At 39.6% G+C, this 26,688-nt stretch overlaps 1 protein-coding gene across 1 annotated transcript in view; it reads left to right on the forward strand.

Annotated features, from left to right (window-relative positions):
• LOC150080913 (BTB/POZ domain-containing protein kctd15-like) overlaps window positions 1-8,665 on the forward strand; it is a 79,006-nt gene extending 70,341 nt beyond the window's left edge. Inside the window, exons 2-3 of the mRNA XM_090380852.1 lie at window positions 553-717; window positions 7,939-8,665. Of these exons, the coding sequence (XP_090236978.1) occupies window positions 553-717; window positions 7,939-8,581 (808 nt within the window). The 3' untranslated portion in view covers window positions 8,582-8,665. The remainder of the gene's footprint in view (window positions 1-552; window positions 718-7,938) is intronic.
• The last annotated feature ends 18,023 nt before the right edge of the window (window positions 8,666-26,688 follow it).

The following is a 26,688-nucleotide window of genomic DNA, read 5'->3' on the forward strand; positions in this document are numbered from 1 at the left end:
CTGCACCACAATCCAAAACAGGCTGGAAGTACCAGTTCTTCATATTCGATTTAATCCTCAGATGTTGACTCTTCATATCTGTATAAATTCTAATTATCTGAAAGCGGACCTTGCATTTTAAATTTGTTTACACATGCTTAAAAATTGCGTATTTAAGAAGTATAACAACCATACCAGGGACAACATAAATCACCTTACTTTTTAATCCGTGATTCTTTGCAGAAATTTCAAAGAATTTCACTTACAGTTCAACCATAAATGTAACTACTCAATGGCTACAGTGGTGTGAGATGGTTAAAAAGGCTGGTTTCATTATCTTGCCCACTTCTCTCCTTCTTTCTTGTCACCGATAAAAAGTTCCATGGATTGTAGAACAATGTCCAAGTAGTCAAAAGAAAGGTGGGTAATTCGAATGGAGTCACTGGTTTTCATTGTCGTCTAAGAACCAACACAGTTTGTAGCTTTTACGTTCAAAGAACAAAATTTAGTTGAAGTAAAACTATAAAATATATCGGAAAGTGTGATTGCGTTTTGACTCGATTTATTTTTCAGATCTTCCTGGATGGATCCTAAAGTAATAATGAACTCTGGCGACAGCAACTTTAATCACAAGATCTCTGGAATTCCGTGTGTGGCTGCAGCCTCGAGGTACACAGCTCCTGTGCACATTGATGTGGGTGGAACCATCTACACCTCCTCTTTGGAAACTCTCACAAAGTAAGCAAAATTCCTGTAAAAATTGTAATCGCATTGTATTCAAAGTCTTCTTTGACTGTATACTGAAATGTGTATTGTATCCCATCCCTGATAAAAAGAAATAAATCGATGGCTAGATCAACAATATCTGACTTCATCAACAGCAGTTTAAACAGTTTCTCGCTATATATTCATTCTGTCTTCGATTACCTCTGACCTGAATTTAAATTGATTTGGCTCATGAAAAACGGTTTCGATGAGAGACCACTCGTTTGCTTTTTGGACCTCTACCTTTTGACACAATTGTTTCCTGATAAGGCTTATATTTTGTCCCAAATTTAAACGGCTGCAGTTTTTAATCTCTGTCCTAATAACAGACAAAAAAAATCGCCTCGTAAGTTGATGACAACCCTCTAGCACCGTCTTTTTGTTCTAACACATATGACAGAGATATACGACTGTAACGGAAGCGGAAGAAATCGGTAAACAGAGTCGAATAATGCACGACCAATAGAATAAAGAAAATGCACTGACAACTAACAAAAATAGAATTAAGGCTCTGTCGTTTTAGCAGGAATCCCTTCAACTGAATGGGAGCAACGCAACAATTAATCTTTCCGTTTGTGGGAGTCAGATGACCAGGAAATGGAAAGATTGCGGGAAGATTATAGATTTCTGTGGAATATGCTGAAGGTGTAGAAGTTTCGGCGCGTGACGAGATTTTAGCGTCTGTTAAAGAGGCGAACTTGATCATCTGCACACTAATATCATTCATTACCAACAGCAGCACGTAGTATTACAGAAACCCTGTGCCCCGACACAGTACAGACACACGACTGCATTCTGTTCTACAATTTCCCGGAACTGGGCATGGGCACACTAATGAGATTATTTAATAGTTAAAGACATTCTTTTACAGTTGCGCAACCATTCTTCTGCTCCATTTATATCCAAGAAGGGGAACAAAAGCCGGGGCAACGAACCGTTATTGGAGACGGTCTGAAAGAGGAATATGGGATGAGCTCTTGAATAAAGTCACTCATTCGCAACCGAACTAATATTCGTCCAGCTCTCAAAACGAGGATTTCATTTTTGGGCTCCAACAAAGACTTTTTACCTCTGCGATGGACAACGCAATTAGCAGCTCATTCCAATATTTAATTGTCCGAATTCAAAACTGGCCAGAAGCCGAGAAAGGCACGTCGATTTCCTTTTAATTTTCATTTGGCCAAGGCTTGGGCCAATGATTTGTTTTTATGACCTGCTGTCCATGTCCTCTGCCCAAAGCCATCGTAATACGAACAAGAATGCACGTTGTATTCATCCGCAAAATAGCCTAAATTACTTTACTATGTAGGGTAACCTCGATTTACGAGTCTCCATTTCACGAGCATTCGATCTTACGAATAAGAATTCCTGACACCTCAAATTCGATTTATGAACTCCAAAGCTTGAGTTGGTAAATCAGACTTACGATTTTTTACTCGTTTTGAGCAACCTTCGGAAAGTAAACTGAGAATGCAATGCTTCCAACATGGTGGAATGTTTCCAACCTATATTTTACAGACACGCGCAATACTACAGATTATAATTTTGTTTTGTAAAATTTTAGTGTTTCCACTAGGATATTTTAATTTTCTGTTGATCAGGGCCGACGTGCACTTTTGTGAGGGCGTGAAAATTCTAGAAATAAGAAATAACAATAGAAGAACTGACAGCAAAGCCTCCCACCTACAAGGAACTCCAGAAAGCGGCCTCTGCATCGGCCTTCTTTAAGTGGCGCGTTTATCTCTTGTCTATCATTTTATTTATTTATTCCAATTCTTATCGATTCGTTTTTTACAACTTTCCTCGTCTCTCAACTTTCAATGTTTTTTTCTTTTTCTGTCTTGCTGAGCAAATAGTTCCGTTCACGAGGTCAAGTTAACATCAGAGGCTGCCGTGTCAACATTTAGAGATGTTTTGTTGTTATTTCGCCAGAATGGGACGCGTCGCCGAGCGACCTTTGGTTCCAGACGTGACTCGGCTTTGTTTCGGCGTTTGTTCTTTTCGCACTTTGTGGATATCGTGATGGGGCAGTCCACCACTTACTCGCATCTTGTTTACTCTCCTACCAGCATCCTATCATAATTCACGGTGTGCGTGTGTCCATTCGTCTGTGTGTGCGTGCATGCGTGCGCTGCAGTAGTTCGGTGTTTACTTCCTTGTCTGCTGACCCCAAGTAAGATTTTTATTAAACGTCCATAATGTCGCTGGTTTCATTCCGAAGCCGTTAAAATGCTCGAGCACATGCAAGCGGCAGCACACAGTCACCTTGGTACGTAAGGTGTCAAATGAAACTCCAGGGCAGGACGAGCAAGAGTGGTAAATTTGGCCATTTAACCGATAAGCATCTTCTAATGCCACGTACTCGTATTTCTTCCCACACTCACGAGCAGTGCTGTGGACAGCGTCGGTGGCCTTAACCTTCTGGAAAGGTCCACTGGAAATTTAAGAAAATTTTTCTTAAATTAAATTTAAGAAATACTTCCTGATAGGAAAGGCGGAACTTTTTTTCCCCAACACTGTCGCTGAGTTCGTCTATTTTTGGTGAGGGTTGAATGGTTTTTTTTTTTTTGATTCCTGAAACTCCGATTATTTTTCAACCCTGGTGTTCGTAAATCAGGACCGACCAACCAACCATAGAACACACAGTTTGCAGCAGTGACAGCTGGCTATGGAGCACCATTGAGCCATGGCATGGTAACACAGAAAAAATAAAACTAAATATACATTTTGTATTTATTATTGATTTTTATTTATTTTGATTTTATGACTGATTTGTATTCATTTTGTATTTAAACTTATTATAAATTATTAAATATTATTTAATATAGTCGTGATTATAAATTAACAGACCGAAGTGAGGTGCCACTCTAAAATCGGCTCCAACTGCTTACGTACAGCAAATGACCATTCCTGCGCATAGCAGTTTTTGGAATTTTTTTTTCTTTTTAATCGTTTACTCCCAATAAGTATTCATTAAAAAAAAAAAAAAAAAAGAGAGAAAAAATAAAACATTATTATCGTTATCAAACGAAAATAAACCTGAAATTAAAGGATTACGGAGGCCTTCCTAATTCAATATTGTGAAAAAGCAATGCTCTAACAAAGAAAATTTATTTTATTCATTTCATTATTATGTATTTATTTTATTTTGACACTATACATCGACGTCTGAATTGTCTGGACGAATATTCCAAAAAAAAAAAAAAACCAAAAAAAGTAGCCATCCTACTCCCTCCACCTTTTCTACAACTTTCATAATAATTCATAAATTCAGAAGGAACGAGCCATTACCAAGCAATACAGTTGTTTCTTAATCAGCAAACACAAGTGGTAGTGAGCGACCAGAGCGGCCCTTAGGAGGTGCAGCAGGTGCAATGCACCCGGGTCTCGGACTTAAGTTCTCCGGTCCTTTTAACCCTTAAACCACTTTGCAACGCGAGGGCTTATTTTCTGACTTCGATTTATCGATGTCCAATGACAAGAAGATGTCTATGAATGCACCATCATCGCGTTTTTGCACCTGAACTCGCTCTACCTGTTTAACCCGGTCCGACGAGGTGCGAGACAGATCTCTGTTGAACTTTACTGCGGAAAAAACTTCGATAAGATGAAAGACAAAGTCACCAGTTTGGATGCACCTTTAATATGCATCTTAAAACAACCGCCGCTGTAGAGATCAATCCACGCCATTCACCGCTGCTCACGTATCAGACTTTCGAAACGCAGTAACATCCTTTGAGAAAAGGGATCGCATTTGGTGAAAAATTTGCGAGCAATTTGAAGTCACCCTGGCTAGAACTTAACTGGTGGTGTGTTTATGACAATTTGGCTCTCAATGTTCTTGCCAAATTAACGGGGGAAAGGTGTTTGGTTTCGGCCAAAAATGAGGAAATTCAAGGCTTTTTTTCCTCGCTGCGAACGAGTTAGTCAATCGCAGACTAGAGTTGCTTAATCCCCCCCACCCCTTCTCCGGAAACACCGATTTTTCATTCTGAAAACAAACACACGCAACTGGAACACGTAATGTGCTGACAGCGTGGAATTAGGCTCCTTGGCATTTATTGGAAAAAACCAAAAATCTTTTCGGTTTCGTTACAAAAAAGAAATGCTTCTTCAGGGTGCATGGTACAAGGGTGTGAAATCGAGGCTCGCGAGCCAAATGAATTCAGGCCGCATCTGATTTAATGTAGCCAACTGACGTTTCCTTTTCTTTCTTAAAAATAGCGATTACCAAAGAAAATGTATTTCATGTGAAGACAGGCACAGTCTGCAAAAATGAGCACGGGTACCAGAGCTGGGACGAGGGTGTGGCGACTGAGTTACTTGCCTGGAGCGAAAGGTTGGATGGATGGAGGGGGGGGGGGTTCTGACGGATCTAAGATTTGACGGATTTAAGTTTGAGAATTCGCGTGAAGCTAAGGCAGAGAGGAGACGCACTTCTGAAAGCTGCCTTTGGAGCAGGAACACTTCATCCAGAATTTGAAGAGTAGAGAAACAGATGCACACTGCTGTCATCAGAGTTGTCGCCCTCCCCTCCTGTCCAATTCAAACGCATGCTCCTTTTTCTAGTTAACGAGTGGGTGAGAACTGTTTGTGTAAAGATGGATCCTCCCCCTTTTGTCTTATAGTCTATTTCCTTTCACTTTATTCGAGAAGTACACAGATGGGAGTTTGCGGTTGCCCAAACTGAGCAAATCACTTCGGCGACTGCGTCCTTCGTGGTTATTCCAACATATGAGGTGACTGCTTTCAAGAGCGAGACCAACTCCCACTTGTTTACATCGGGAATAAACTAAAATGAAACAAATTATAGAAGAGAACAAAAACGCTTTGCATTTATATTTTTCTACCGCACTACAGGACTACCAATAAATCGCTTCTTTTGAGGCTTTGAATCAAGCGACCAGTGGACTATGTTCATATCAAATACGAGGGCCGCTTTAAAAGTAAGATATTTTGGGGTAAAAACCATACTTTTCCCAATAGCAAAACGTTGTATGAATAAAGGCACATTAATAGCACTTCTTTTCTTCTTATTATTGGACACCTTTTTCGAAATTTGACTACTCAATCAAAATAGTTACGCGTTATTTCTGAATAGCAAAGGAACTAAGCCCACAGAAAATCATCAGTACGTGCTTCTACAGGCTTGTTGAAGATAGTCTTCGGCATGGCCAGTCCTGACGAGACAGACAGTATGGTTACAGAAGAATCGAACAGGGCAGGGAAGATAACGAGAAAAAATTTCGGAAGTCCATAGCCATCTCTGCGGCCTCTCCGATTCGCAGATCCAATAAAAATGCTATTAATTTTCTTTGGTGGTACCATATGGTTTTCCAGTCCAATCGTCCATTACAGCATTATGGATGTGGAAGAAGGTGCTTACTTATTCACCACTTTTCCAGTCTCGCTTTCGGTCTTCGAAAAAACAACTGACAAAAAACCCATTCGGTGACGAGATAAAGTTAAAGAGTGCGTTAAAGCTTCGTTGAATTAAAGTTCCTGAATTTTACGACTACACTCGTGTGAGACAATGTTTCTGAATGTGATGGATGACTACGCATAAAAGCAGTGCACTGATGGGCCTTCATTTATGTGCCATTACACTGCCCTGTAATCAGATGCATTTTCAAAAAAAAAAAAAAAATTCTACATGTGTTACTTACTTAACAAACAGCCCTCATAGTAGGTTTTGGTACAAAGGATCTTGTCTGAAAGCACCTATGATCACCTACGTTTTCTGAAATGGCGAATGCTACCAAAAAAAAAAAAAAAAAGAAAAGAAATTAAAAGAGAAGGGGAAAAATAGGAAAAGAAACTTCATATGAATGTCGCCATTTTAATGAAGACTGGACGAATTGTTGTTGTGTTTTAGGAGCATCAGCTAATGAGGCCATATTGCATCGTATGTACTGTGTGTAAATTGCGTGTGTTCTGTGGTCAATTTTCTGTTCTGGACCAAAAACCCGAGTTTCCGGGATAAAAAGCCACGCTACCTCGCCTGAGACCGACTAACTCAGCTTTCCCCCCCCCCCCAAATGTCTGGCAATCCTCACTACTTCTATCAGAGGATTATCTTATGCATTTTTTACTTGGCAATTTACATTTTCACATTGCAAACCTCCCTTCCCTTAGCAAGCGATAAAACGTCATTCGATCAATTTTTCAACATCGTTCAAAAGTCAAAATCCTTCGGCTGCTTTTAAAAACGAACTTCCTATCATATTAGAGCGAACGTGGCTCCACCTATAATCGGACAGAATGGAAACCTATCATTTGAAGGGTGTGTACTCTTTGTGGCTAATAAAACACGAGGTGGGAGACACGTCTGATGGCACGAGATGACGAAATGAAGCGGTCTTTGTTTCGATCTGTGGGAAGACATTGCAGCGCCCTCTACACTTCGGTAGGCCTTCGTCCGCAACCCTTTGTCTCTGTACTCAACTAACAGCTAAGAGGTTATCAAAGATGGTCAATACACACACACACACTCGCTCTCCAATAGTCACGAATTCGTGGCTAACACGTGTTTGCGAGCAACCCTGGAGGCCGTAATGGTGCGAGGTCACAAAGCCACCGCCCAGCCCGAGCGGTCAGAAGCGGGCTCGTTTTAATTTCTTCTTCGCAGGAGCGTCGCCCTGGTCCGCCTATATTTGGTGCCTCCGCCGTTAAAAGTCTCGTCTGCGGTTGACTTTTCTCAACGCTAGAGGGCGTGGCTTTCACTTTATTTCCTAGGAAATGATTATAGTTATTGTCTTCAGATTACTCTCAAATCCCGCAATTTTCTCAGACTATAAACCTGCCTTAAACACTTCCTTAAAAGAAGAACGGAGATTAGAAAGAAAAACGCATTCCTTAAACAATGCGCTTTAATTCTGCGCGTTATTTTTTTATTTATTTATTTATTTTTTTTTGTTTAAAACCGTGGAGTTCCGTGTTTATTTTACACTAATATACTTTATTCCTTCCAATTTTTAACGACGCGCATTGTAATTTAATTGTAGGAGCAAATAATGCCGCAAGATGGAGCCACAATAAGCAGCGTTTGAGAAAATTAGAAATAATCACGTTTGCGTTGGAATGGTGGTATTTATGTACATTTAAATTAGTATTTGTCGATATCTGTGACAGCTTCTAACTTAATATTGTATTTTATCTTTATTCGTTGTAATAGATTTTTTGTTTTATTTCAAGACATCCGGACTCTCGACTGGCTCGCATGTTCAATGGAAGCATCCCAATTGTGTTGGACAGCCTTAAGCAACATTACTTCATCGACAGAGATGGAAAGATGTTCCGGCACATTTTAAACTTCCTGAGGACAAACACTCTCGCTATTCCAGATGATTTCAAGGAGCTCGATCTACTCTACGAAGAAGCTAGGTTCTACGATATTCCTGCCCTCTTGCGACAACTAGAAGGCGTCCGGCACGACAACAACAGAGGAAGATCGAGTCTGAAGAGTTCCTGCCCTCAGCAAACAGGCAACCACCACAATGACGACAGGAAAGTTGAAAACGGATTCCAGTGCCTCGCCTTGAACGTGAGTCCCGACTTGGGAGAAAGGATTATGATCAGTGGCGAACGCAGTCTAGTAGAGGATGTGTTTCCCGAAATCGGCCAGGCCCTTATGGACGCAAGAAGTGGGGTGGCCTGGAACCAGGACTCCAAACACGTGATTAGGTTTCCACTAAACGGCTATTGCAAACTGAATTCCTTACAGACGATTGCCCGCCTCCTGAATAACGGCTTTAGGGTCATGGCCTCTAATGGTGGAGGGGTCGAAGGACAGCAGTTCAGTGAGTATTTGTTTGTAAGGAAATCCGTCCCTCTCTGAATGTCCGAGGGCGACGAAAGAGCTACGCATGCGTAGAAGGACAATAACAGTCTTCTGCCATTGCAAATTTTCGAGTTCCATAAACTGAACACCACCGATGATCTTTCAATTTAATGTTTGTGTGTCTATCAGATGGCACTCTGTGGATACTTAAGCCACATTCGCGAAGTGTTCGAGAAATTTTTCTTTCTTTTTTTTCGGACGTCGTAGTTATAACGATATTTTAATTTGGTGGTTTAGATTGACTCAAAGATTTTCAAGAATCCTCCATTGGCTTCTTGATTGTAGTGCTTCCGGTCTGCGCTAAATGTTATTGAAACGATTCTTGTAAATCGGATTTATGCTTTGCCATTACAAGGTTAGAATAAGCAATTGCCTCCATGAAAGTGTTCTGTTTTTAACGTAGAAGGTTTTGTCGATGGGTTTTGACTGTTCCAATAACAGTTTATGGAGGTTTTAAATTCATTATTTCTTAGTAACTTATTTGATATGGTCGTTTATTGCCTGTTTTATTAATCTATAGCAGTACTTCGTTCTTAAATAACACAGAAGAAGGGAGGGAGGGGGGAGAAAGAGAGAGAGGGAGGAATAAACAAAAAGGGGAGTAAAATAATGGTGCATCGGTAATGAAGTGCGTATGTACATGTGTCATCTACTTATTATAGTGACAACCATCGTGATAACAGGTAGCGTAACATTTACAAATCGAATTTTTGACGTTGAGCCTTTCATCACTAGATAGCTGCGCTATCTACAAGGACATGACTTCTCTTAAGTACGCCTGGGGGACTACGCACGTGACTAAGAAAGACACTTTGCATTTAACAAAGGTAAACTTTAGCATAACGTTCGTAGAATAGCTGGAATTATATTAAAGTGAGTTTTAGCCCTATAAATCAACCTTCTTCGGTGCTTATCAATCAACCAGATATCGGTATCTGGCTAGACACCAATGTGACGTGTTTCTTCTGGAATGAGGAGGTGCTTTACACTTTGAAGTCAGCTGTACAGATCTTCGTAGAGTTCACTGAAGGGTAGCGACGTTATCTTGGGTGTAGCTCTGGTCTCGTGCTGGATTGTTCCACTTGGTGTTCGTAGAGGGGAGTTGAAGACTTTTGAGGGGAACTCAATAGGATCGGAGGCTTCTTGTTATTCAGTTCAACTTGGAATAACCACTACGCAAATATAGTTTATAATGAAATGTGAAGAACACTTAAGTAAACCACGTGAATTGTTGCTATCAAAGCGAATTTTATTTCAGGTTTTTATAAAAAGCATTAAAACGTCCACACAGTATAAGAACTTAATAATTGGCAAGCGAATCTGGATTCCATATGGGATCCTGCCATCAGATCTAATCAGGAAAGATGTGAAGTACTATAATTAAGTATTCCATTTAATTAAGTATTTTAGAATTCTAATTTTTGTTTTAAGTTTAGCTTCTAGTATGGGTGAATGCAAATTCTGAATGGGACAACAAAATTAGCGTATTAGTGACAAGTACAGGATTAGAGCAGATTTGGGCTGTTCAAGAGGGAAAGAGAATGATTTAATTAAACAATTTTTTATTTTATTTTTTAATAGCTTGAATTTAATTTAAATGTACATAATTTTTTTCTAGGATCTCTGCAGGGTACTACATCAGCCAGATAATGGACAAACTAGATCCCAGGTGAGATCTGGATCATGAGATAGAGTAGAAAAGGTCCTTTTTTGTTTAACTTCTAATAAAGTAAAGAGCCTCTATCCGACTATACCTTTTCAAAAAAGTCCTTCTTGGCTGTACGTATACAGTGGGTTCACCACTTCTGACTTGTTTGGAGAGACTCGAGTTCAAATCCCGACTGAGACTTTGGGAATTCTTAATAGCGTTGTTATTGTTTGTTATTTGGTTTTTAGGAGCATTAGCAACTAAGGCCATATTGCTCCGGGATATGCGCTGGTCATTCCCTGACCTTTCCGCATCCTCCATATTTGGTGGTGACGGGCTCGAACCCCGGTCTAATCCAGAAGCGTGTACTACGCACTGCTGCTCCTGCCCACCTGGCTACGGAGGCGCCCTTAATAGCATCTTTATTGGACTGCAGTTAACTGATCTCGTGCGGAGGGCTTAGCACAGGGTAGAAGTCGGTTATTGGGTTTCCTCTGTTGTCTGTGGTAAACTTTTGAAATCGGGATTTGTCCATATGTAAGGAAAACTAATTGCTCTTATTTTGTAAACACGGGCACAGAGAGACCTACTAGAGGAGAGCTGAAATGCATTTCAGGAGGCGGGGTTGCATTTTAAACTTAAATTGGAACATCATCTGTTTTTATGGCCACTTTTCTCATAATGGATTATTGGGATAAACACTAACATAAGTTAGTCAATACACTGGTTCCGGTTTTTCAACAGCACCACGTGCAAAGCAAGTGAGCGCACACTTTTCTAGATATAATACACAATAAAGACTATGACCAGAAAGTAATCGGTGTCATGCACCAACCCACCCTCCTCAAAACCACCACAATTTCAAAAGGGAAGAGGATTAAATGGCATTAATATTGCCATAGCAGTAAACCAGGAGTCTTCCCAAGACAGAACTCTCTCTCTCTCTCTCTCTCTCTCTCTCTCTCTCGGCTGTGAATAAAGAGAAACCATCAATGCCATCATCAAAAGAAATCTCCCCCAGTAGAATGTTCCCTTATGTACATCCCAGAAGCCTACTTCAACACACCCACAGATTTGATTGAACGGAATAACTCCAACAGACTACAGTAAAGATGAGGTCACTATCCTTTGGTCAGTTTCACAAAAATTTGCAAGGCTGATGACTGAAAACCATCTCCTCATTCCAGAAGAAATATGCGACCCAAGCTCATTCTCAGAGAATGACTGTTTTGTTCCCCAATGAACCTTTTCTGTCTATGCTACGCTTCCCATCTCTTACTTTTTGAGCTATTATATTTTTATCATAATCTGCAAGTGCCTAAGAAGGCTGGTCTATACAGCTGACACGTCTGCTTTACTTAATTTATTTTACGTAGGGTATATTACGTTAAATTTTATCTTCTTCGAACTGTCCTTCCTCACTCTTAACGTTACAAGTTTTATTTTATCAAGTCACATCTACAAAAACGAAGGAAAGTGGTTTGGTCTTCGGGAATGAGTATTGAAGCCAGAAAATATTGGAAAACACTGAACAAAAATGAACAATTTTTCTTAATGAAAACACGGCAGAAGTCGGGGCAAAATATTTCATATCTCGGTTTTCACGTACTTAGATTTTGGTCCATCTGTACACATTAATGGGCTGCTGATTGAGAAGTTGTAGAATCAAGAGGTTCCTAGATCTTTCTGCAGCGGTCAATTTCTAAATTATTCTATCCCCATCTGTCTGTTCCCTGCATGGCATCCGAAGATATGAAGAGAACCTCCCAGACAGGTAAATCAGCCCGTGTTATAAGCGTGTGGATTAACGCCATCGTATATTTTTAAAACTCGTGTTCTTTTGATAGTTTTAGCATTTCGCCTTCAAATGACATTCAGTCAAATCAGCACCGTAGAACCAAAATGGTTTTTAGAATTACCATGACAACAGACAGTTGATAGATAAGAGATGGACCCACTCTTGGGTGATGAACATCTTGCAAGGTGACTCGATGTAGATTTGGAATGAATAAAGAACCAGCCGACTCAATATTCATCTGATTAGTGAAATTGCAATACAAAGCAACAATGCACTGGGGGAAGTTGGAGTGACTTTTTGTGCATGGCCGGGAGTGTACTTAATCTCCCCGATGTGATGACCATTTACCCTGAGAGACAAATGAAACGGGACAGCGAAAAAGCCAGAAAGATAATAAAGAGTAAAACTGAATTCCAAAAAATAGATTAGAACTAATGAAAACATCGGGAAAAAGCCAAAAGAAAACACGAGGCTGACGTTAATTGGAAGAGCATACGATGGAATAATTTGACAGAGCGAAAGTGAACGAAAATATAATTGAATTTTGTACTTTTTTTTTTTCCCTCGCAGAGTTTCCTTTGTGTTTTCCCACATTGGATCGCTGCATTTCAAATTTCTACCTATATCGTATATCTAATGGGTGTTACTTCCATTAATCACAGCATGGTGGCGTTGCTAATCGCAATCCATTTATCCGAACTGACACCGCAACTTAATGGTTACGTATACGTACGCAAACTCCGACTAATTATCCGCGGTAATGGACAGACTGAAGATTGGCGCCCATTTCCACCTGGTGGCAAACGACTAATTTAAATATCTCCGATGATGTGGCGTTCACGCAACGTTTTCATCGCACCAGATCGGATGGTTCGGAGAAAATAATAAAATCCCCGATCGCAGAGGGTATTTTGTGTACGACGCTCATATCCTGTATTTTGATTTTGATTGGTGCACTTGTTTTGGAGTTTGGTCCAAATAAAGCGATTATATTATATTTAGATTAAATAAATACAGTAACAATTAACAATGTGGCTGCATCAACCGTATATTTCATTGTTGGCTCAGCTTTCATTCTAAACAATGAAAAATATTTTTCGGCTGCTTAATATTGTCGTCTGCTATGTAAATATTGTTCATTTTTGGTCGGATATAAATGTGTGAAATTGCAAAACATTTATTTTTAGCGAGCCAAATATTATCGCGCATAAAAACCGCTACTCTGTTGACAGACGGATTTTGTAATGGCAGCTCCATCGACCAGACGGCCATTTATGAACCACTTTCGCTTTCTCGGGTAATTCCTGATAGTTAACTCGGTAACCTTCGTTTAAGACTCCACCTCTTATCCATCTCTCTAATAGCGACATCTGGTAAGTCTGGCTTTTAACTAAACAAATCCTTCGCCTTCTGAGCCAACTTCCCGTACAGAGCTTTCGCTTTTGTTTCTTGCACTCTTTCATCCCTCGCAGTAGGAGAGAATAGAAGTACAAATGAGGGCGTACATCTTCGCGAGTTTCAACTCCCTGCGTGTTCACGTGAGTCAGCTCCTCCCCTTACTTCTCTTCATCTTTTGCTTGGTCTCAGTGTTGGTGAATGCCGTTGCCCGAACAATATAGGTCACGGGGTGAAAGTCGGCATGGAGTGAGTTGCATGTTCTTTCCTTTCCTTTTTTAAAAAAAGAAGGCAAGAACGCTAGGGGGGTGGGTAGAAATAAGCAGGGCTCAGCCTGCGGCAGCTCCGGTAATAATACAAAAAATCAGCCAGAGGCTATAAAAAATGAGAGAGAGAGGCTGACCATGGGTCGCACCGCTCCCATAAGAGATAGTACTGGGTAGGGCAGGCTTCACTTAACTAGGATCCGGCTGACCTGTCCCGCCCCAGCCTCGAGGCGTCTGGCTGCAGCAGGCGTTGAGGCTAACCAGTCCTATTTATGATCCGAACGATATGGTTGCTTGTACAAACCCATCTGCACCGCCTTTACGCCTATCCTACCTTGTCTGGCATGCACGGTTGCCCGAGGAAGAGTTCCCCACCCATCACCCTCGAGTGATGTTTGGTAAAATAGCTGCCGACATCGAAGCAGAGGTCGAATTACAAATGCGAAGAGTTCACGACCGATATCAAAGTTCTTTGGCAGTTACAATAATAAACGTCAGTAGCATTATTTCGTGGTTTATTTAAATTACTTTATTATTATTTATTAGTATTGATAGCAACAGATGGAAGCAGGTCTTTGGAAAAAAGTAAATAAAAAAAGAGTTAAAATTGGAGTGGCTGTCACCAGAAAATTGCATTTTATTCCATGTATATTTCAACAATGACGTCATTCTAATATATTTCGAACAATGTTACCACGTGAACTGTATATTTCAAACAATGTATAAAACTTGCAGGCGCACGCGCTGAACAATTATCGCAGCATCTCATTGTTGCTAAATATTGTTAGAGATCTCTATGTGAATACTTGTGAATATGTATCCATATATTATCTACAAAAGACATTATGAATTTCTGTGTTCGCAATATATATATTATAAGAAAAAATATTCGACACACACACACATGCCAGCATCATCTGCCGAGATATCTTGCTTGCACTGGTTAAGCTTTTATGCCATTATGTGACGTTTCAAGTGGCGACCTTTCCACTTTCTTCACATGACATGAAATAACCACCGCCGTGATCACGTGCCATATTTCGTAGATGTAGAAATGTAGAGCTTCTTACTATTATTATAATTATTATACTGTAAATATTTTCTGAAAAATAAAGGTATATTGAAGAGGATGTCAGATTGTGTCATTTATTTCTCTGAAACGAATTCGAACGAATTTCAGCGCCATCTGGTGAGCAAAAGATTAACTAACTTCTATATCGCTAATTTTTCTCGCATTTCAGAAAAACATATACAGTATACGCTGTTTCAAAAAAAAAAATGGTGGTTTATAGCAATAGTTTAAAAATTCCTGCTGCACAATTTATATTCTGTAGCCAGAATTTTTACAAGACGAAGTAGTCGGTCAACATTTACTCGATTTTCTTGGTAAACTGTCTGCACAGACAAATAACGCTATTGTGACAGCTCATACTAATGTGGTGAAAAAGCCCAATCTCCGGCTCAACCTGTAGCTTTGATTAGATGAATAACTGGCCAGTAGGTGGCCTCCACCTTCTAACACCGCGACGCTGCACGTGTAAACGGGTCGTGATTAATAACGCTCTCAAAATCACGTCACTAGTGTTGCGTTATACAGCGACTGAACCGAGGCGGTGGGAGGAAAAGAGGGGGAGTTGGCTGGAAGCGAGGATCAGCCTTCGGCAGACACCCCATCTGCTGCCAACCAACGCCCAATAATCCGTCTACGTAGGTCTAGAAAAAAGAAAGAAAAAAAAAAATAAAAAGCAACGAGCGATAACTTTAGCAAAGCAAAAGACTTCAGTTAGCCCTGGGACATTTAATCTCGCGCACACATTTAGGTTTAAGGCACTTTTGGATAGCTAGCAAAGCTCGTGCTCTTCATTTTTTTTTTCTTTTCGCTTTAACGACAGAGGAGAGACAGCAATGATTTTCTTCGTTGCTATAAGAATCTGGCGCATGGTCAACAGGAAGTGGCAACGTTGAACAATACTTTGGAATCAAATATAACGGCAGGGATGAGGTTTTCTTTTCAGGATGTGTTTGTTTCTCAGAAAAATAATGGCAACTGTAAAAACAGCAACAAAATAGAAAATCTTTCTTTTCTGGCCATTGACCACAATTTCTCTCCATCTCTACTTTCTGACAATATCATTCAATTGTGTTACCTAAGGATATATTTGATTTGACTCCCAAAATGAAGCCAAATCTTTTCTAACAAGAAATCGTCAAATTGTCCTTCTACCAACTGCTAACTCTAATACTATCTGGAAATTCGCATTTGATTAATGGCTGCCCATTGAGATTTCACTTGTGTTGGTGGAAAGGATGGTCTCTAGAATTATGTCACTCATCTTTGGGCAAGTTCTATGTGAAAGATTGGAGAAACCCAATCTAGTGGTGTGACATTTCAAAGGTATTCGATGGAAGTTGACGTGTAGGATTTCCAAGCCAACTTTCTCCTTGTGATTAATGAAAATGCCTTTTGTAATGGGCTCGGATTTGTAATGACTCTTACACTGACTGCAATTCACACCCAGAGGTTTATGTAGTTGTAGTACGCAGGAACGTCGAGAGCTAGCACGAAATCTATGGAGACCAACCTCGCTGTGCCTTCCTATTTCACAACCTTTAAATGACAGGCTCCCAGCGGTCCCCCGATTAAGGCCTCTGGATTTAATTGTTCTCCCAGAAACGGGAGAACAGATTTCCACCTCCCACATGTTTGACAAACCGCGATAACCAACTCTTCAAATATCCATCACCAGTTCCTTCGATGCTAATCAAGCTCAACTGTGGGTTGATAACGTTGGCAAATTTGAATATTAAAAAATGCTCTTGTTTATACTTCTGCACAACCACCGAGTCAGAGAAGTTTACAATAATCGCGAATACAATCGTTAATCGTATTTAGCACTCACGAACTTGAACCACGGTCCACTCAAAGCGCGTGTGCTACTGCACTCTCGCTCGACTTCTCGTCAGGCCTTAGAATTGTTCTGTTGCCAGAACAGCACGTAGTGCTTTAATTCTGATATACAAGAATTTTACTAAAAGAGACAAAGGTAAATTGTTTCATTAGACAGCTCCAAATCTACAGATTTGGAGCTCTAATTTCTAGGGAGGATGTGGACTTGAAGAAAAGGTACCACTAAGAGCAGCAAGTTATTGATAAAAAGAAGCACTGAGAGAGAGAGAGAGACTTAGTACTCTTACAAAGACTTGCGTGCCTTTCCAAAGTCTCAAGACTAGACGTCTACATACGGAATTTATCGAGGTGTTCAAAGAGCTGAAATGTTTCGGATAACTAGATTATTTCAATATCTTTCACAAGTGGGCCAAAGTAAACGAGTGAACTTACTAAAATCAAGGAAGGAGAGTTGTAGGCTGGATATAAGAAAATTTTCTTTTATATAAAGTATCATTGACAGCTGGAAGAACTTGTGACCTAACCTTGTAAAACTGGTGAGCTAATGAAAGTTAAGGAATGATCAGCATTAGTAGAGTCAAATGATGCAATCAAGCGGATTTTTTTCTGCATCAGGGAAAATAATAATAATAATAAAACGGAACCCTCATTATTTTCCATTCCCATAAGGTAACTACAAGTTCCATTTTAAATTAAGCTGTATTCACTGCCTCGCTGGGGGGAGACTTATTCCAATGTTTGACAACCTTCTTCCTCTGAGTGAACTTCATGGGATCCAGTCTTTTGTTATTGCCTGCTATTTTACATTTTTGCTTATTGTTAATAAATCATTCCCAACCCCTTAAGCGCCTTATACACCTCAATCCGATCTCCCTAATTACACACAAATGTTTTTCGTCTTGAATCACTTTTAGATCCTCTTCCTCCAGTTTACACATGACTCCGGGATTTCTGTTCCCCAAATGCATAATCTTACATCTAGAAGCATTAAATTTTAGTTGCCATTTTTCGGACGGTATGTGCAATCGATCAAAGTCGTTTTGAAACAATATGGCTTGGGTCTGATTGTTAACCACCACCTTCAAACCATCAGCAGACTTTGACGGTACCTTTGGATAGCTTTATCAACATCATTTATAAAAATTATAAATAGGAGGGGACCCAACACCTAGCTCTGAGCTATCCTACTTATTACGCTGGTCCACCCTGAAGATTAACCGTTTATGACAACCTCTGTCTCCCATCTTTTTTGATAGTCTGCGATCCAGCGTATGATCTTACCAAAAATCCCAGTTTATATATCAGCCTTCCATGAGGGACCATATCAAAATGTTAACTGAAGTCTAATTGTATATTTTTTAAAAATTGTTACCTGCATCTGACTACTTCATAGTAATTAACCAGATTGGTCAGACATGGCCTTCCCACAACGAACCCACGCTGTGTGTTCTATTCAAGATACCATTCTTGCTGAAACAGACCTGAATGGCATCCTTTACCACAGAATCAACATGGTCTTCAGTACTACAGAAGTCAAACAGACATCTTGGGCATTAGACACATGTGCCTCATATCTGTAACTCTCACGTGTCCTAAAGTTTGTTTGCTGGTGGTTTAAAAAATTTCGGGAAGAAAACCTGGAGGAATCCTACATTTCCACTGACAATAGCGAACTCAGACTCCCTTAAAAAACCGTTAGTCATCTTGTTGAACATTCGAATGTACTTCGATTTTTTCAACTCAGTGGAAGGGCAAGTGGGTTGTTTGAAAAGGCAAGTATTTCAAAAGTCAATACATATTTACCTCCACTGCATAAATGCATGAATTTATGAAAAGGGTACCTTATCGTGAAAGGTCATGGGCTCAAATTCGCAAAGAGCTAATCAGCTAGCGGTGTTCACTCTGAATGTTTCATTGGATGAAAAACCACAGGTTCCATAACGAAGAAATCATGCAGCTCGCCGGAGACCGATTCGACTATGATGAAGAGTTGGCCAACTAAAAATTCTTTCCGTATCCGTCTCGATAAGATTCGACGGTAGATATTTTCAAAACAGTCGAAAAACAATATCCAGATGTGTCAGCTGGAAGGGCTGAGGAGATCGCGAATATGCAGATGACAGTTTCCAGATTACAAATATTATTGGAAAAGAAATGACAAATTAAAATACAGTATATGATAAAACTTCAAAAATTAAACAGCAGTCGTTTATTTATCAAGATGGGTCTCCCTTTCGAGACTGCCCGAAGATCGATCGGCACTCAATTTTTTTAAATGCTGAAAGAATAAAACAATCAGCAATCTGTAGAATGAATACAGCAGCAGTATGATGGAATATGCATTGAGTAATGAAGTCTTTACGAATGGGTAGAAATGTCTCAAAAAGGAAGAATAGGTAGAAAATATTTGAGGAGTTTTCAGGCCTCCAGTTTTCCAGACCTGGGCCACAATGATGGGTTCATCATTATGACCCAGAAACAATTGGTCGAATCTGCAAAATCATTGTAACCCAAGAAGATGCGAGTTCTAGAATTTTTTTAAAAAAAATAGTTAAATTTAGTATCAAAACAATAAGATGTGGTACTTGAAGTAAAGGAATCTTAAATCTTTATTTGTCCTACCAAATATAAATATAGTGACACATTGGTAAGGGACAAATTCCCTTCACGGCAGTAAATGCCAGAGGATTGACATATAATAAAATATAAAAGAATAGTTAAAATATAAGATGAATCGATTAACACCACATTTCTGTCTAGAGTCCTGGTAGTTGTTATACAAACTGTTCAGTATAACTACACAGCAGCTGAAATACACTCTATATACATGATATGCACTTGTTCACATAAGCGAATACAGATGAGTACACAATTGTTCATAGACACACACAACTGCTAGGCAACAGTAGCCAGAGCGAACCACACCGCGGTTTATCTTCAATAGTTCTGATCTTCTACAAGCTTATCAAAGTCAATTTCCCTATGTGGTAAGCTGTGAATTGACTCCAACGTCCTGGCTGATATAAACCTATCGGCCATCTTCATTCTGTCGGCTTTCATCCTCAAGTATTTCGTGCGTCTTAAGGCACGAAATCCTTGAGGATGAAAGAGGATGGTGGGATGCGCCATTCACAAAGCTGCCAGAATCATGGTGATGATAACACGCCAATCATCATATTTATTATAGTTATTAGTCGATGTCTGGTAAACGCTGTAGTTTAAGCTGTTCAACAAGCTGCATGGTTCTTAACTAAAGGAGGAGATGGTGTTTATTGGTTGCCCACTTCAGCAGACAGAAGTCAGTAGCATATATTCTCCTCATGTGTCTGAGTGGCTGACGTATTGTATGGCGCCGAATTGTGCCGAAACGCCCACAATTCGGCGCTATGCAATATGGACGAATACACCGGTTCTTAAATATCGTGCGGTTGTTGTAGTTTGTTTCATGTGCAAGAAGCTGTTTGGTTGCCCAACGTAAGTAGTTAATTTTATTTTCTTTACAATCAGATCAGTATGCGACATGAACGTAAGTTTAGTGTCAAATGTTACTCACTGATCTCTATGCGTCTCGACAATTGGAATAGTTATGCCATTTAATTTTGATTGTATGAGCGAGGGAATTTTTTCAGAGAGTACACCATCATTACAGTCTTCTGCGGATTTAGTGGCAAGCCAAATTTGTCTAAGTATGCACATGAATAACTGCAGAAAAATGTGATTTATCTGGTCATACAATGCACTTATTATGAATTATCTGGTCATACAAGGACGGTTGGATAGTTTAGAATCTTAATATCGTCTGTGTAAGTGCATACATCATCCCTACCCTTTCCGAACGGGATCAGTATGGCAGTATAGTGATAAGACTCCACCTTGTAGAACTCCAACAAGGAGTTGGCATTGCATCATGGCAATTCAAAGCCACATGCATCCCATAAAATTACTGAACCGCTATAAAATCCTGAGTAGAGTTTGATTTGGTCATTTCTGGACAATTAAAAAGCGCTTTAAGAAATCTGGTGCGAAAACTGGTGGACATACAGGTATGATACTGAATTCAAAAAACATTTAAAGCATTAATTTCCAGAGATAAAATTTGAAATAGACAGCGTCTAGACCTCTCCAAAAACAAAAGCCGGGGGAAAAAAGTTCCAGAAGTGACTCTATGCAGTGTCAGATGCGCCCTAGTACTCTGACACTACATGGAGTCACTCGGCAAAGTAAATTTCATGGCATGACTAGTGACACCCACTTTTTAAATGTGATAAAAGAAGTCAATGGAACTACTGAAAATGACAGGTCGAGCTTTGTTGGTAAATCTCTTTTGCTACGACAACGGTAACGTTGTTGTAATAAAAGAGCCCACATGTCATCTAGTTCCATACTAAAAAACTGCCCTATTAGGATTACCTGAGAGTAGGGCTACCCTCAGTGTATCATGTCTACCGGTGTGTATCATGTCTGTAAATTGCGAGCGTTGTCTGATCGATTTGCCTGTTTTGCTGGATGAAAAACCCAAGTTTCGGGAGGAGAATCTTTGCTATCCTCTCCTTAGAACAACTAACTCCGCTCCACAGTAGCCAAAAACTGAAGCTATAAGTCGTTCGCTGTTGGAGATCACGTGGAGTTAACAAGCACAGCAGATGGAACTTGAAGGAGTGCGCCAGTTAACTCCACTTGATCCTCATCGACCCGAATTCGCTCTATGGTTTCCCACGAGTATATGGACTCTGAACTGACGAGGTTCATTTCTAGCCAACCGGCGGTGTAAATACGCGTAACCATCGGATATGGGGAACATCGCCTCTTAAGTTCCACTGTAATTCCCCACACGTTACTATTTTGTGCGTGGTTCACAGAAAACTTTAAAAGGGGCTCGTTTTTTGATGAAGTCCGTATACGTTTAAAAGTGATCCTTGTTTTGATATACTCTGGCTAAATACGATTCCTGTCCGAGAAAGAGAGAGGATGTTTAGACAACCATTTTTATTCAGAATGGAATTCCGTCATACACGTTAAAGCAGTTGCTTTGAACCGTATTTGATGAAGACTACATAATTTTCCAACACTTTGCCACCTTCACTGTCCAGACATTAATCCTTGTGATTTCTGATTATGGAAAAATCTCAGAATTTATGAAAGTGGTATTCACTAGGTGGCTGACCTGAAGTAAAAGCATCAAAGAGCATGTTGTCAACACTCTCCTGACATGTTCACTGCGCTTCCAGGACATTTGCAATACATATAGCTATCGCAACAAGCAATTTCGTGCCCTCGCGGTAGCTCAGTTGTTCGAATTCTAGTAAACAGCAAATCGACCAAAGGACACACGCAATTTACAGACATATTACACAATATTTTCTAAGTGGCTGATGCATAAAAACCCAACAACAAGATTACAATGAGTGGTAATTTAGCGAGCACTGACGTGACATTTTAAAAGCACGTTCAACTACAATTCATACGAAAAAAAAAGAAATTTAAGAAACAACTTAAAGCGTCATAATTTCTATTTGCGGTCCGAAAGTCACAGACCGCCCCTGCAGATACTGATATTTCACACACCTGTGTCGAGCATTTTAATTGTAAAACGAAACCGAAAAGTAAAGAAAACCGCAATCACTTTATTTTCAGCATCTTCCTTTTTCGAGGAGTGACATCGGCCCGAAAAGGGTGGGCTGGAAAGCTTTCTGAAGGGATCTTTTTCAAACAAAGGTCTAACTTCCCTGTTACCGCACTGTCAGCGTCGGAACAAGGACTTCTGGCAAGGGTGGAGAAACCAGCTCTCAAGGTCAGACGATTCGTCGGTGAGCGTAGTGCAGTCACCCATTTACTCAGGCATGTGGGTCGGTGGGTGGGGGAGGGGGCTGACAGTGCCCAATCAATCTACATCATTCACACGGTAATTCATTTGTTATTGTTAATGACCTATTAGCTTCACACAATACTGAGCCACGTGGATGGCGATTTAATATTGAACGCTATATTTGACCTTTGCCGTATCAAGCTACATTGACTTCAGTAGTGTCAGAACTGTAATCTACGAGATGCTTAGAAGACGGGGGTGTGACTTTGAAGTTCAACTAGGAAATCCCTCATTGTCTTCGAAACCAGTCTCTGAAGCAGTATATTGGCTGTGTCACTTGTGGTCCCCTTTAGAAGGATCCGGGTTCGATTCCTGTCAATGATAAGATGGACTCACTGAGGTCTTTTCAAGCGAGAATGGGTTAGGTGGCTGAAGCGGAAGTGAACGGTTTTAACAAGGGATATTCATCCCGAAAACAGAGAAATAGGCTTTCGAAAATACTCATACACACACACTTTGTTTTCCTTTGTGCTAATTCATATTTACAAGTTGTTGAGGACAGTACTTAGACCTCGTTCTACGTCCAGAAGACAATCTCTCTCGAATCATCGTTCAGCGTAATGTGTTCAATCGGTGTACACCTATCCACCCACCTCGGGGTACGTTACCACACAAATTCTTTATTGAAAATCTGTCTATAAATTTTTAATATCTGTGGTAAATTTAGTTGTGTTAATCACGTGTTCTGGTTAATTCGTCAATCGTCATTGGCAGGGCTGTGCAATGGTCTCTTTTGGAGTTCCCTTCTGTGTCGAGGCCTGGGACCATCGCATCCAGTGCATCCCCATTTGTACGACTCTAGTCATTGATATTATAAACAAGTATTATCTCGAAAATGTACCTCGAGGACGTAAATTTCTTAGGAAAAAACTGCATAAAACGAGTACAATATTCCTCGAGAAAACAGGGGCACGTCAAGAAAAAATACTGAACATGGTCTAAAGCAACGACTTTTCTACTTTTATCTACACTCCCGCCTAAAAGTTTGGAATCGCAACGTGTGACAACAGTTTTAATTATTTTTGAAATTAGCGATGACAATGTAAGGTTTAATATATAAAAACAACACACTACAAAGTATTTTAGGAATTTGTTTTTATTAATAATCGAAAAATTTACAGTAAAAATATTGAAATGATTAATACTAACAACTATACTGATTTTTCATCAAAATATCCTCGGCGAGATTTTATTCTATTCCCAGGAAATAGTATACTGATCATTACAGTGGGAAGATAGCAATAAGTTTAGGTTCGGTTGTTTCTTATGGTTTATTTGTTGTTCTCTCTCTCAGATTATGCTATAGGAAATTGAAAGTAAGCTCATTAGGAAGACATTGAAGGGAGAAGAAAAGGAGGAGGAGATTGGTGCTTTCCCTCCACTTCCTTCTAGGGTTCCAAAATTACATTCAGATCAAAATAAGAAGTTAATGGATGCAAAGTATTTAAAAGGAAAAAATCCAAAGTTAGCTAACGCAGGTGGATCAAGTGGTGAAGCTTCTACAAGTGCAGGAGCAATTGGGAGTTGTGGATTTAATCCAAATACAGCTCTTAGTCAGCCTGTTGAAAAGCAGACAGAGCATTGTGATCATGGTGTGCAAATAGAGGAAATTAGGGAGGGGATTGAAGATCTCCAAATATTCTCAGAACCTAAGTCATTGGATGAGGCAGATTTTCAACAAGGGGATTTGGAAGTTGATATAGATAGCTTTTACAGTGATATTAGTAGGAGAAGTACAGGAACCAATGTAAGAGAGAGTGATATCATTGTTAGTAACATTCATGAGCAAAAATATAGGCTGGAAGACGTAAATTCAATATATGAGTTAATTACTAAGCTTAAAAAATTATTAGTGGATTATACAACAAGTGAGGGTAACAAAGGCAGTTTCAAATTTTGTGTTGGACAAGTGGATAGACTTAGAAGTAATTACCACAGCATTACTAATAGATAGTGAAAGACTAAAAGTAAGAGTAGAGGAATTGAAGACAAGAGTTGCTTTATTTGATGATTTAGTTAGAGGTCAATCATTTCTGCCTGGGATCCTGGAGAATCGACAGCATCAAACTTATGCAGATATTGTGAAACATCAAGGTTCACAGGTTTTGACCCAGCACGAGGGTAATACTAAAAGACTCTCAAATTGAAGAAAGGGGTATGAAACGTAAGAAACCACATCAAAATAACATTGTTATATTGAGAGCTCAGGATGATACTAAATTTGCAACAAGTCAGGATATAAAGGATGTTGTGATTACAACTCTAAAAGAGGATTTAAAGGAAGTAAAGATAAGGAATTTAAGAACAATTAGGAATAAAGGTTTATTGATTGAAACGGACAACAGGGAGGATTTAAGTAAGATTATTGAGTCAGAAGCACTGACTGAAAAGCGGATTTTTTGATTGATTTGGTAGTTGTTGGCGCATCGGCTTCTGTGGCCATATTGCACCTCCCAAGGTTTTTTGCAGTACTTTGATCCAAGCCCGAGGCGGGAATCGAACCCGCGACCTTTGGGTTGCCGGGCAGGTACTTTACCCACTCGGCTAGCCCGGTCGGCTGAAAAGCGGATTAAACTAGATAAAATTAAATTGACTAATCCAAGTTTATTAATTTATGATGTACCGAAGGAGATGACACAAGAAGAAATTGTAAATGACTTGTATTGTAAGAACCTGAGAGATTATGGACATACTGAGGAGGAAGTGAAGGAGGGAAATATCATTTAGGTTTAAAACTGGTAATAAAAGAAAGTTGATAAATTGGGTAATTGGGGTTGATTCTCAGATGTATAAGAGGAGGATAGGTTATTTATCACATAAATTTAGAAAATTCACAGTAATAGCTAAATGTTTAAGTTTTGGACACTCTGCAAACTGCTGTTCCCATAAAACTGTTTCATGTGGACATTCGGCCCTCCTTGGACCCAATGTCCACATGAAACAGTTTTATGGGAAAAATAAAGATATTAATAAAGATAAAGAGTCCTACGTGTGACTCTTATCTTTATTAATATCTTTTACTCAATTGTAAAAGGAAAGGTAAAAGTTGTGATCATTCAGTTAGTGACAATGACTGTCCAGAGTATATTAGTGCTTTGGAAATAGCAAGTATGAAGGTTAATAATGGATAATGAGTTTTTATTTGAGCAATATGGAGTTTTTAAATATCATAGCGAGGATGATTATATAAATGTTATGCAATTAAATGCACAAAGGAGTAGGTCAGTAATGGATGAGGAAAGGGTTATGGCCTATGAGATGAATTTAGATATTGTGTGTTTCCAAGAGCCATATATTGGTTGCTTTGGAGGGGTATACAAGGTGACTGGTCTTCCTATTACAGCAAGGACAGTGCATATAGAAAATGATAAACCTAAATCAGCAATTGTTATTTTTAATAAGAGCATTAATGTCACTGTTATTTCTGGTATGTGCACACAGAATGTTATCTGTGTGCACATATCAACTCCAGTAGGCGCCTCCGTAGCCAGGTAGGCAGGAGCAGCAGTGCGTAGCACATGCTTCTCGATTAGACCGCAGTTCGAGCCCGCGAGCCACCAAATACGGAGGATGCGGAAAGGTCAGGGAATGACCACCGCACACCTCCGGAGCAATATGGCCTTAGTTGCTAATGCTCCTAAAAACCAAACAACAACAACTCCAGTAATATCATTCTATCTAGCTTCAATTTACTGTCCTCCCTCTCACGATATTGAGAATACATTGCAGTGTCTGGAATCAATTATGGAAATTGTGGATAGTGGAAACCTTTTGGTTGCTGCTGATGCAAATGCCAAATCAAAACTGTGGCACAGTTCCAAAGTTGACCACAGAGGTAGGATGCTGGAAGAATTTATTCTAAACCATAATTTAAGTGTTCTCAATGTGGAGGGGGAACCCTCCACATCTGATAACTTACATGGAAGTTCCAATATTGACGTTACCATTGCAAATCAGTAACTTATCAGGAGAGTTTGTCATTGGTATGTGGTGTTTGGTGGCATCAACAGTGACCACAGGGCCATATTGTTTCATGTATTACTGACTGATCTCCATTCAGATAGTAATTTGGCATTTGATCATGTAAGATTTGGGTATAAAAGGATTAACTGGAATAAATTTAAATATTCTTTAGAAATATATTTTGATGATAATATTTTGAGTCAATTAAACAGTTTGAATACAATTGAATATGCATTTTATGTGCAAAATGCTCTGTATAG

The sequence above is a fragment of the Mastigoproctus giganteus genome, chromosome 9, assembly GCF_048544385.1.
Source record: "Mastigoproctus giganteus isolate SK-2022 chromosome 9, ASM4854438v1, whole genome shotgun sequence".
NCBI lineage: Eukaryota > Metazoa > Arthropoda > Arachnida > Uropygi > Thelyphonidae > Mastigoproctus > Mastigoproctus giganteus.